This window comes from Scaptodrosophila lebanonensis, unplaced genomic scaffold (genome assembly GCF_003285725.1).
Source record: "Scaptodrosophila lebanonensis strain 11010-0011.00,11010-0021.00 unplaced genomic scaffold, SlebRS2 tig00000001-arrow-pilon, whole genome shotgun sequence".
Classification (NCBI taxonomy): domain Eukaryota; kingdom Metazoa; phylum Arthropoda; class Insecta; order Diptera; family Drosophilidae; genus Scaptodrosophila; species Scaptodrosophila lebanonensis.
In genome coordinates this window covers 15,846,875-15,860,551 of record NW_022060529.1, presented here as the reverse complement: position 1 = coordinate 15,860,551, position 13,677 = coordinate 15,846,875, and the positions used below count along the sequence as shown (strand labels likewise).

The 13,677-nt window shown below is 35.7% G+C and overlaps 2 protein-coding genes across 5 annotated transcripts in view; both read right to left on the bottom strand.

Moving 5' to 3' along the window:
- LOC115619984 (ion transport peptide) overlaps positions 1-11,889 on the bottom strand; it is a 29,848-nt gene extending 17,959 nt beyond the window's left edge. Inside the window, exon 1 of one of the 4 annotated variants that reach the window (XM_030513027.1) lies at positions 11,734-11,889. In XM_030513027.1, coding sequence (XP_030368887.1) covers positions 11,734-11,736 — 3 coding nt within the window. In that variant the 5' untranslated portion in view covers positions 11,737-11,889. Of the gene's footprint in view, positions 1-1,367; positions 1,540-5,944; positions 6,276-11,733 lie in introns of those variants that run through there. The other 3 variants (XM_030513028.1, XM_030513026.1, XM_030513029.1) reach the window with 3 other exon arrangements.
- Positions 11,890-13,328: 1,439 nt separating this feature from the next.
- LOC115626717 (uncharacterized protein DDB_G0272720) lies at positions 13,329-13,655 on the bottom strand. Its single transcript, XM_030522200.1, has one exon. The coding sequence runs from the start codon at positions 13,653-13,655 to the stop codon at positions 13,329-13,331; it is 327 nt and encodes a 108-aa protein (XP_030378060.1).
- Positions 13,656-13,677: the final 22 nt, after the last annotated feature.

The following is a 13,677-nucleotide window of genomic DNA, read 5'->3' as shown; positions in this document are numbered from 1 at the left end:
TTTAAAATGTCGGAAGTGTTGGCGTACAAAACAACAACAACCACGGCAAATATGTATAAATAAAAAATCTTATATACCATGTACCATACGTACATATGTATGTATATAATATATGCATGTACATAAATACATGCATACTAACATACATACATGTACATGTATGTATGTATGTGTGTGTACTTCCTGTTGTCTGTGCAACAACGTGAGGCAAGCAGCAAAGTCAGCAAATATGTAAGCCAAAATGTGTTTGATTTCTAGGAAACGGCAGAGGCAACTCGCGAGTCCATGCAACACTTATGACATCATCGAAAATCAACGAAAGTTTTTCGTATGAGTGTGTGTTTTGAGTGCCTTTGCTGTGTCTGTGTCTGTGCGACGCACCCCGCGCTTGACAACCACAGAAACAAAAGAAAGAAACCAAAACTGGGCAAAGAATGAGGGAAAAATCTTCAAAATTAAACAACCAACACACACACACGCTCACAATAACGATAAAAAATTTGTGGCCCAAAGTCAAGCAAACACACTACAAACATACATACATATGTACATATGTATGTACATATATACCTACATAGATACACACATATTAATGTATATACATGTGCGTGTGTGAGAGTGCGTGTGTGAATGAGTTAATGCCCAGTCGAAACAGTAAGGTGGCAACAGCATGCAAAAACAACAATAACACAACAAACACAGAGCAAAAGAATAAAAAATGCCGGGCGGCAGCATCGAAACCGATGACGAGCAACAACAATAACTACAACGGCATCATTTACTGCGCATGCCCAGCAGGTAGCAGTTCTCAGCTCGCATTTTGGCCTGGCCAACTGACGGCGAAGCCGCCTGCGCCTGCGCATGCGCGCACGATGAAACGCACCGATAAGCGTTTTGGTAAAGCACAGACCCTTGAGTCAGCCAGCCAGCCAGTCAGTCAGCCAGACCGTCAGTCCGTCAGTTCGTCATTCAATCAGTAATGCAGTGAACGATGGCGCCACAAATTTTTAGCTCATTTTCATTTAAATGCCTGCTTATCAACATTTTCAAATCGGCGCGTTTTCTTTAAACATTTCATCTCTGTCAATGGTTTGTGTCTTGGCTGAGATAAAAGTGCGCACACACACACACACACACACACACACACACTTGCTGGCAAGTTCATGGCAGTTAAGTTATTATTGCATATTGCATTTAAAATCAAGCAGCAACTTTTTTAATAATATTCAACACTGTACTTTTCCACAATTAAATAATTGACTCTTTATGCATTTAGGCTAATTTTGTTTTATTTCTTTCTTGCGGTTTTGTAGCACAAAGCGATTGGCAGTGGCGTTTATTTTAACGTTGCTTTGCATTTTTATTACCTATTTATTTATTTATTTTTGTAATTTTGTTTTGTGTTTTTAATTGCTGCCAAACTTGAAAGCTGCTTGACTTTTACGTTTATTACATTTTATATTGACGTTTGTTGGCTGTTGTTTTTCTTTTTTTTAGCGCTGGTACGGATTGGCACGCGCAGCAAGACCAGATTAAGCTTAATTTTTGTTCACCTTTTTCTAATTATGATGAATTATCGTATTAATTGTACAAAGCTTTGCTTATGCACTTTTCTTTTTAAAATAATACTTTTGGCCTCGTCGCGCTTTGAAAACGCGTAAAAATCGCGTGAAATCAGCACAGTAAAAACAAAATTAAATTAAGAATTTTAATTTAATTGCATAAATAAAGAAAATGAGGGAATTTAAACGCTTTGCACTTTTTTTTTTTTGCACTGGGTATAAATTTTCTTAGCGCTGCTCAGTTTTTCTTATTTTTTTCTTCTTTTATGTTAACAATCAATTTTCTTGTTGCTCAGTGTGATGTTTACTTGTTGCTTCGTGTTTAAGGACTAAATCGCACTCGACGTTAACATTGTATTATAAGCAGCGACAGCAACAGCAGCAACACACGCTACTCTCCAAGTTGCGCTGTGTTTGTGCGTGTGTGTGTTTGTTTGTCTGACTCACAGATACAAATTGTATCTCGTTGCTCTTAAGTGGTCGTGCCGCCTGCTGACCAGTGTTGCCAATTTAGCTTTTTTCCCGCTAGTCTTGGAGTTTTTAGACTACTGATGTCGGGAACAATTGTAGAATCGATTGCTGGATATCAAATGACTTTACTATAAAGTCTTTAGAATAAGAATAAGTTACTGCAAAATAATGTTTTTGTACTAGTATAATTATGTATATGTGTATGTATGTATAAAGAAACATTGATCTATCCCAACTTGCTTGTTAGAATTTTCCTCATATTAGAAGAGTTTTAACAGATAGTCCATCGAGTCAATGCATCCTTCATATTGAGGACAAATTTATAGGAATAAAAATAATTATTTTAATCACCTATTAAAAATATTTTTTCTAGCTAAAAACGACTGTCCGGCAACACTACCAATACAGCTTGTTCCAAAACAGTTTTTCCCATAAATAGAATTAAAGACTATATTCAGTATCTGCATATAATCATCAGTACTGAAAAATATTGCCATCCCTGTACATCACTAAAATGCTAAAACTCCAACTAACCTAAGCTGTTCTCAGCTATTTTGTACAGTACATCCTAGCTACTTTTTGTAATCGAAAGTAGGCAGTTCTGCTAGCTGTTTGTTGTTGTTGGTTGTCTGCTTCTACCTCGGCAGTTCGCTTTCGTCTCAAATGTTGCTCAGCATTTGTTGCGGCAACAACACGATCACGAGCATAGCAACATTTGTTGCCGGGTACTCTCTCTCTCTCTCTCTCGTGCGATACAGCAGACACTTGTTGCTGCTTTTTGACATTTTGCTGGTATATGTATTTATTCTCTTTGTGGGATTTCCCCTGCGTGCATCATACATAATACAGAGTAACACGCTACTATTTCATAGTGGAAAATTGTTAATCAGTACAATTAATATGTAATTGCTGCATGTCGTATAATCTCTGATCAAAGTCGAACTAAAAGCACAATTTCTATTGTTATTTTTTTGATTTTAAATTCCAATGATGGGAAACATTTTGTTCGTTCTATTACACGTGCGTTATTAAAATTCAAAAAATTCTCTACCACAATGGAAAATGCCAAATTGGCAATCGCTATGCGGTTTTTATTTTTCCTTTCAATTTTGTTTTATAACCGGAACTGTTCTTCTGAATCTGCTGCAATTATGGTATGAAAACATTGTCTAAAAATAGATCAGTTCCATATTTTTCACGCCTGGACACACATTGTATGCCCCTCAGCACCAGTTGGATAATTTTCAAGAAACAACAATAACAAAAACAACGAAACTGCCAGTCTAAAAATAGCAGTTCTCATATAAATACTTAATTGAAATTTCAATATAAATTCAAATGAGCAGTTGGAGTCGTGCAAACAAAGTCGCACTATTCCCATTAAACGTAAGCAGATACAATAACTTATTTGAAATGACGTGTCTGTAAACATACATATGTACATACATATGTACTATAAATACATACATCAGAAATTGGCAATTGTAATAATATTCCAATTATTATTCAATCCCCAATTAGGTTTATCGGCTGCACTCTTCTACCAGAAAGTAATCGTATTTATATAACAGCCGCCTGATAATTTCTTACTTAATGCTTAACTGTTTTTATGACTAATCCAGCCGCAACTAATTACATTTTATGGTCACAATTAGGGGGCGATTTGCTAATACCCAAATTGGCCAAATCAACAATGCGGGAACGAGTGACGGCTTAACGATAAAAATGAATATACTTATTGTGTTTGTGGGAAAGAAGAGATAAATAAGTGCATATGCTTGTTGTTATTGTTGTTGCTGACGTATAAGGTGTGCGCGTGTTTTTTTTTTACAAACTAGACAGATTAAATTGCAGGCGGTACGTGTCAAAGGGGCAGTGGGTGGAGTGAAGTATCTGGGTGGAACAAAAAGTCATATGATGTGTTAAAAAGTAATTGCTGTTCCACAACAAGAAAACGTTTTTAAGACGCGTCATTTATAAATAAACAACAAGCATTTGCAAAGATGATCAAAATACAATCATTGCCTAATTATATTGGTTATTTATTTGCAAACTTGTTCCCCTAAAAGGTTAGTTAAATGTTTATGGTTAAATATGACCAATAGTTACATATATAATTGTTTAAGTTTTTGGCTAATGACCTTTCCAGTTATATTTCAGACACAGGTTGTAAACAACTTCATTACATTATTTAAAAATTATTTAATACACAAGGTTAGTTTTTTATTTGCAATACCTAGGTTATGCAAGAGATTACATTGAACTGATATTACAATAACTGCTATTTCTACATTCATAACGAATTGCACCGATATTCATAAGAAATAAGTTCAAAGGACACCAAACCCAAATCGGACTTTCTATAAAGTCCACGTAGAAATTTGAATTTTAATTGTAGGGGAAGGGAGCTGGACTTTCAATGCTATAAATAGACAATAATAATAAATGGTAATAAATGCTAATGGAATGATCCGTATGAAAATAACAGATGACTGCTAACTCCCGCATTTCCCATGTCATCTGGAGTAGTTAAGCCAAAAATGAGACAAGCATAATCATACACTTCAACAAGACGACCACACAGTTTATGTAGAAAACTCGGGAAATACCAATTGAAAAGCGGCTTCAAAGACCTTATTTTTCTGCTCGTTTTTCTACACACAGCACAAAACAATGACACAGAAATTAATTAATGCTTTACACACAATCTCTTTATACCAACTAAGAATGTGTAGAATCGTAGACTCTGAAACGATCATTATATATAAACTCTTTCTACCTAGAATTTTTTACAGCGCCATACATTCCATACAACATTTGTAATCCAGTTTTGAAAAAGAAATTGCTGAATAAATTAACAAAAATGGTGTAGCGCTTCGCCTGGATGCCAACAAAACACTTTCTTTTACTTTGGATTTTCCCACTCTTGAAATGTTGTTCCAAAAAGTCAAACAAAGTTTTACGAAATCTTACACCATTTCAATGTTTGCATCCACTTACGCACTCACTAAACACACACAGGAGGTGTCAAGGTGTAGAATAAGCAATTGCCAGCCAGAGTGTGGCGTGAATTCAATTGAAATTGATGAAGTAACGAAATTAATTTGCATTTCAGAGACTTTGTAGATTTTAATAAATATGTGAATACGAGTATATGTATATTAAGGATTTAGTTCCCACATCTTCCTATGGGTGTCTGTCTGTCGTTCAATTTGTGTAAATCAAATATAATTATAAGATTACATACTTGTACAGACATGCATGCAAATGTCAAATTAACAAGTGTCAACACGCACTGGAAAACGGAACCGGAAATGGCGGCAAGCAAAGCTTTACACATTCACACACAGGCAGACAGACAGACAGAGAGAGAGAGAGAGAGGCAAACAGTTGGGAGAATTAAGTGATGGCCCTGCTTAATATATGACGCACTCAACTGTCTGTCAACTGGGCAGGTAAAATTATAATACTCGGACATACTTGTACATAAGTATAATGTCGGCTCACGGGCGGAGGTTAAAAATAACGTAAATACATGCATACAATTATATATGTATGTATATCATGCTCCAACAATTGACCTTGTAACAATTTCTTTTTTTACGAAACTGATTTATTTGTGTTTGTTTAATTCTGGTTGTAAACAATGACTACGAGTATATTAACGCAATTATGCCATGCCGCCCAACCACCGCGCACGCTAAATTCAATGTTAATAACCTCAAAGTGGGCCAAACAAACCCATACATATAAACAAACAAACAAACAAACAATATATTGAACTTGTGGGCAAGTGCAAAATAAAAATGGGTGTGCGAGATGACGATAAATAATAAAAAATACCAAATACAATAAATAAATAAATACATTTAAATGTCTTGCAAAATTTGAACTTGAACGTGCTTGCTTACCTTAGGCACTTGTGCGATGCGGCCCAAGATTTCTCTAAAATGCAAATTTGTTTGTTGTCTCAAGTGGACTTGGTCTTGTTTCTTAGATTCCCAAGGCGCTGATACTGCTTCCGTTTCTGCTTTCTCTGTTGCTTCCGGTTGTGTTCTCTAGGCTTATCCCGCCCGCTTCTGTGTAAACTTTTATTTGTAATATTTGTTTTACTTTGCCAAAGTTTAATCGTCATTAATCGTTTCTCTGGCAGTTAGTAACAGCTTGGAATTCATCGCCATTTTGTGTGGATTTTCGTCAAGTCTTTGTGGGTGCGTTGATAAGGCATGGGTTTGACTTTTATATCTTTGTTTCGTTTGCTGCGCGCTTTTCATAGATGCGATATTTTCATTTTTATTTTTTCACCAACACACCATATTATGTATACACATATACTGATATAAAATTTTACACAGATCTGCTGCTGCTGCTGCTGCTTATGTCGGCGTGTGGACAGCAAAACTGGCGATAATAGCAACCAACAATCATAATCATTCACAATGAAAGTGAAGAATGAACGAATGAATGAATGAATGAATGTTTGCTGTGCGGTTGCTTGCTTGCTTACTTGCGGTTGAAGTTTATCTACACGCACACTCACGCTCACACTCACGACCACTGACTACACATACGCATATATGTATAAAATATATGTATGTATAAATATGTATGTAATTAAGTATGTATGTATGTAGTAGGTATGTACGCACTTTAAGTCGCGCGAGTCACGCGTTTAGTGACATTCAGTGCCAGGGAACTGATTTACATACATACTCGTAGTTGTTATGTATGTATGTATGTACATGTATGTAGATGCGTCGTCGTTAAACTCGCGCTTATGTACACATTTACAACACATATCTTTGTATATATATTTCCACATAATTTACACGTTGAGGGAACGTTTGGAACTGCTTACTCCGATGTCTGCATTACACTAAATGATTGCTGGGGAGAATGCTCGGCGAGTGCTCACAGATCGCGTAGACAGCGACGCACCGATTTATTTTTAATGCATTTTAAAAATCTTCCATGCACAGAATTGCGCAAAAATAATAAATATTAAATAAGAACGTGGTTATACTATAAGTATGTGTGCCAAGATGACAAAATAAAACCAGCGCCGCAACGGTACCGACCGAAGAAGATAAATTCGAATACACGGGATATGTACTCATATATGTACATACATATATACATATGTAAATACTCGAACTCGTATATATAGTTTCAATTTTTTTTCCGAAAAAGAAAAAATTCAAGCCGCATGAGCAACGAAAGCAGACTAAATGCAAAAATGAAATGACAAAATATTGGACTGAGCTGGACGATGGGCGATCGCGCATACATACACAAGCATATATATATACATATGTATGTATATATTTATACACACAATCAGCGACAATATACATACGAGTACAAGTATAACAACAAGCTGATGTCGCTCAAAAGCAAATGTGTGTGTGTATGAGTGCCCGTCAGACAATGCGGCCCCAAATGTTGCCCCTTGCATATGTACAAGTATGTATGCATGACTTGGTGTGTGTGTGGACGTGGGTGTGTGTGTATGTATGCTGGTAAATGCATTGGCACGCAAGCCCCTGCCTCTAATAGGGTCTCTGGTTAAACAAAGACCCCTGCAAATACAACTACAAGCACACACACACACACACATAGAGAGAGAAACATTTTGAAGTCTATATTGTTGTTTGAAGCTGCTCAGCTGACCCTCCAGTTATCTACGCCACTGTCCTCAAGTCTGTATGTAATACACACTCGCACACACACACACACACACACACACACACACGCATAATTCATTGCTTGATATAATTTATTCGTCTGCTAGTCTTGTAACTCTAGCTTAAGTCTCTCCAGCCTTTGGGAGATTCAATTACAAAGCTGATTATGTACTTATGATTGTAGAAAATTCAGAAATTATGTTATATCGCTATATGATTGCCTACATATTGGTGTTATATGCTGGAACATTCTATTAAAAAAATTTTTATAATAGAAACAATGAATAAAATGTCACTACTAATTTTAATTTAGATTTAAACCATCAAAGACGCAACATTTGATAAAGTCAGATGGTACTTTGATGTTATTAATCTAATAATAAGCAGATCAAATAAAACTTCTATTATTTTTTGACGATTAGCTCAAAAACACAGCATAGCTCTAGTAATTTTAAAATGAATTCTTTATATAGAAGTTTAGAAGGCAAATATGTAAATTAAACTATTACATTGATGGCGACACAGATGTACTGAGGAACTATTTTTGTGAAAAAAAAAATATGCATGCCAGCTTTATGATTATTTAATTTAGAAAGTAATTAGTAATAATATTTTTAAATATAGATTTCATCGCATGAGAAAAATATTTTACCTTGTTTCATCTGTTGTTTCATATTTGTATTAAAATTGTTTGTACTTATTTGTTGAGTAGTTTATTTGTTATTCTTAGATTTGTGTGTACAATACAAATCGGTGACCATAGAGGCTGATTTTGAGCAAAAAATATTCCCACCATCATGTCGAAGTTATCTCTTAACTACTAATGTCAGCTACTTCGAATAAATGGATAAATTCTAATATGCCGCTTAACCCTTGTAGGGGTAGGGTATAGAGACAGGCAATTGTGGACTGCTGTTGAGTCAAACAACAACAACTTTTCACTCACTCAATCATTGACTCACTCGGCCAGTCTTATTTTTTGTCATATGCAGCAGTTCTTGCACCTCTTGATCACACGCATACCATATATACACAGCTATATTATACTTATATATACATAGAGCAATCATACAAGTATTTTGAAAATCACGCAATTTGTGCACTCACAAATTTCACACGCAGCAAAATGTTTGAGCTATGGCCGTGCATATTTATGTGCTCGTATGTAATAAATTATTGTTTGTTTCCGTTTTGTGGACTGTCACACACACACACACACACACACACCGACAAACACATCCAGAAAGTTATTGTGTATAGAGAGACTCTGCTATATAAATATATTTAAATTATTTTATTTCACACAGAGATAAAAAAGAGCTTAGATTTATGTGCGCTTTGTAAATAATATAATATTACGTATACGCCAGCGTGTCAACAAACTTGTAATGTGGCACAAGTATGATTTAATAATGAAGCCGTTGTGTGTAGAAATGTACGCAACATTCATATGTACTATATGTATCAATCGGACTCGCTATTCGACGCTGTTCTAGGCGTTGTGGACAAACATATAACAAATATTTATGCATTTATTATCAATGAATATTGAATAAGATTAATGCGACGCTGTCAAAGGCGATTAAGTTAAACGAATCACTGGCTACAAGGTTATGACTAAATGCGATCTGCATGATTATACAATAACTACTAAACTGGCTCAGATATAGGCAACTAACTAGCTAGCTAACTAACGGTTCTCGCATGCATTCAACTATTTTTCCAATTGATTGCACAATTAAGTGGCATCTTGGCATCTCTAGCATTCAATTCCGTGCATTCAATATACTTGCAAAAATGTTGCTTCTCTTTCAATTAAAAAAAAACAAGAATGGAATGCTAGAGTCAAGCGGGCCTAACTTTTAAATACCCTGTACTCACCCAATACCAAAAACAAACCAAAATAAAAATAGCAAAAAAAAGTTTATTCTATTGGTCTATTGGTGTCCATTTGTGTGTGTAAGTGTGCAGAGTTGAGTCAAATCAGCAACAACAAGGATAGCTGTTGGGAGAATGTGTTCAGTCTCTACATTTATGGCCATAACATACTTGATAATTGGGCTCTCATGATGAAATTTAACATTTAACATTCAACATACCAGAAAAGTACTACCGGGAATTACACAAATAACACAAACTGGTCCTTTCTCGGAGACTCTGTATACAGAGATTGGTTATTCTTTCTCTTATGCTTCCCAAGATCCCTGCGTTCTAATGGATCGACGGACATGGGAATATGGACTTGTATTGTCATATTTTGGGGGTCCACCACGCCTACATATATTCGCACTAAACTAACTAACTTTTAACCTTTCGGTAAAGTGTATGAAAAAGAGGGAAAGACTGGAAAATACTCTCAAAAGTAAATGCCGCTATCTGCTGTGCCTGCTAATTGCCATTTTAGCACATCAAAGAAAATGCCAAGTACAACCCACATTTAGAAACTTTCACAACACGCGAGATGAGCAGAAAGTATATAGTATACTCCTATGTACATACATATGTATGTACAAATTTATAAGTATATAAACAAACATATGTATATTTATATTCGTAACTCGTGACATATGTCGGACACTTAAGAAACCAGATATAACTGCTCAGATTTAGTGAGTTGCGATTGACTGACTAACTGGCATTGCCATGCTTAACTGACAGTCTAAAATTTGTAATTTGTTGCTTATTTTTATTCTTTTTTTATTTGTTAGCATTATGTCTATTTATAACGCACACGCATATTTCGATTGCAATTATAGATCGAGCGGCGGCTTTTGTAAACTCGTTTTTGTGCGGTGTAATTGAAACTTGATCTAAATATAGATGCGGCCGCTACGTAGACGTCGAATTGAAATTGCCTAAGCTGCTGTCTTTCGATGGCATATTGTCGGCATATAGTCGGATTGGCCGGATCGTTGGTGTGCCTTGTGGTTTTGTGGCAAAAGCCTTTGAACTGAACTGCACCAAGAAGTAACTGCTGACACTAACAAACAAGCTTTATATGTTTGTAAATATTGCTTAAAAGCGGGAACAGCTACGGAGCAATTCAAATTGAGTTTCGAATATTTTAATTACTTGTACCTACCCAAGTGGTTTGCTGAATAATGTCTGTAACTTGAAATCTTCATTTGCAACCGAATAGGCGTCTAGCCTGACGAAAGCATAAGGAAGCCACATTAGGGGCCACTCACCTCCTTTATGTCTTTTAATTAATATTATAAACTGTATAGTTTTACACCTTAACGAGAATTACAATGGATATCAGGGGTTTCTACGAAAATATTCCTAAAATTAATAGCCAATTCGAATTTAAAAACTCAAAATAACTAACTAATTACAAAGTGTTTACTGCCAGCCCAGCTTGCAATATTCGTGGCCATATGGTCCCATGAATATCCAAAAAATAATCCTCAACTTAGATTGCGGTTTTGTCTTTAACAAAGTCCACACAGTTTGAATTGTCGCGGAAAGTATTAATAATTGATAGATTTTGCATTCGAGATAATTGTCAATATTAAAATAGTCAGAAAAACCATTTTATTTCCACATAACACATTTTTCACAGAAAGCCGCTATAATGACTATGTGTATAACTACTAAGAAATAAGCTATGTATTTACGTATTCCAATTATTTTAGCGAATCTGTCAATACCACAATAATATGAAATTTATAAATAATATAAAATTCTGTTATACTATACACAATGTCAGAAATTTAAGCGGTATAATAGCAAGACATATGAAATATTGGCAGCAGTTCGTAAAAATGTCAAAATAACTCTACAAAATTTGAAAATCTTGTGGAACATCTTTCATTTTCACAGCCGAAAAAGTATCTTTTCGGTATTATAATGTGTTTAAAATCGTATATTATATTAAATAGATTTTAATGCCCTGCAACCTCCTAAAAGATAAAACTGTTTTTCTAAAAATCCGTCGAAATTCGATTATGCAGCAATATGTGCATTGATAAACAAATGCCATATCGTTGATATTGACTGTATGCCCAAGCACTTACCATGTTGAGAGCCTTTTCTTTCTGTGGTTGTTGTAGTTGTCGCTTCTGTGGTTAGTCAGCCAAATATGCCTCACAGTGATTGTGGTTATCACTTCACTGGACTAATCAAAACTGAGCTGGGCTAAAAAAATTCGCACAAACTACTGACGTCTCTGCAAACGGTGCCAAAATGTTTGCAAAACTTCGAGCCAACTTGCTTTTATACCGCCTCGGACACTTTGTGGGGGTTAGATGCTACTCGCGATGTCTTTTGTGGACGCGGCCAGCGCGTGGTGTGCGGCCCTCTCTTTGCATAATGCGCGGTTACAAGCAGTTGATACAGCTGATTACAAAGAGCCCGAAGACAAGACAAGACAAGGGAGAATGACAATTGTATAAATTATATGTATAAATATATGAATGTGTGTGTGTGTGTGTGTGCAATTCATTTGCTGGCATACGATTATGATTACGGTGATTAGAATGCGCTCTTATCACTTGTTGCCGCGGCCGCTTGGGGTGCCGTGGCTGCTGTGTGTTAATGTTTATCGCCCACACACTTACACACACACACACACACACACACACACATGCAAACATACAAACATATGTATGTGTACACAAAGCGTATTTGTAATGCGCAACTCCGCATGCGTTCATTCAGTCATTCATGCATTCATACCAATTCGAGCAGCCAATGCTCTCGTCAATGCAATTTGTTAGAAATTGCGCATACGCCGCGTTAACGACAAAGAATACAAGTGGCTGTCAATTTGGCCGCAAAGGCCATCATTAGGTAGCTCATTCATTATGCTTTGCAATCGATTGCACAAAATCGTCGTCGAGCGCATTAATGAACATAAAATTTGTCTATGTATTTATTATCATATACCGATTGAGTTAGGTCTAAAGATGCGACTAAGATACCAGATAAAAAAGGCTTATTATCAGTGGTATTCCTGCAACTCATTTCGATTTGTAGAATATAAAAATATTACAAATTCAACCACAATTTTAGAAAATGAAAGCGTAATAGTTAAACATAAATACATTGAGGTATGTACTATGTACTTTTGTTGTTAAATGGGATCAAAAAAAAAAAAAAAAAAAAAAATGAGACAGCATGATTTTCTTTACGTAAATCTGCCATCCTTATAATAAAATCTCAATCAACAATACGTTTAATTTCTTTATTACAAATACTTTCCAGCTTTTCTATGAAGCATCGGTAAATAGCTCTTTTAAAAAACCGGTTGTCCCCAAATGTTACCTTCCTACTCAAGAAGAGAATGATTTTTTCATCCACATTACCAATGAAAAACATACAGTTTTTCAATTATTGGTGTCAACTGTGCTCATAACATAAAAAATGTACATGAGTTGGAAAAATAATACACCAGATATAAATTAAAATAAACTCATAGTTGGTCCCAAATCGAAATCTGACAGCTTGACCATGACACATTATTGTATATACGGGTACATTGTATATTTGTTGATTTTTTATTAACCAAAAGAAATAACAATGTTAAAAATATTTGACGAGATGGTGTAAATTACTGGATATGTTTATAAGCATTTCATATTTCCAATCAATCATCTATTTATTTTAATAATTACTTAAATTTACCCAAGAAATGTTTTTTGCCATGATGTCCGCCGTGACCATGCCCACCACCACCACCACTAGCAACAACTACTGGTTTTACCACTAATACTGGTTGTACAATAACGGGCTTTACAAAGACAGGCTTCGGTTTCACAATTTTGGCTGGGGGTGGATGTACAATCTGTACTGGCTGTGGAGCGGGTGCGGGTACGTAGACCGCTTGGGGTGGGTGCTGTACGGTAGCTGTGCCGCCCTTTGATTTGTGCAGTGTGGGCGTGGCCAATGTACACGCCACTATAGCCAGAAGAAATGTACAATACTTCAGTTGACCCATTGCTCGAGAGTTTGTAGTATAA

What these genes read in the sequence shown, in the direction of transcription:
- LOC115626717 (XM_030522200.1), bottom strand. Translation starts at nt 13,655, where the DNA reads ATGGGTCAACTGAAGTATTGTACATTTCTTCTGGCTATAGTGGCGTGT.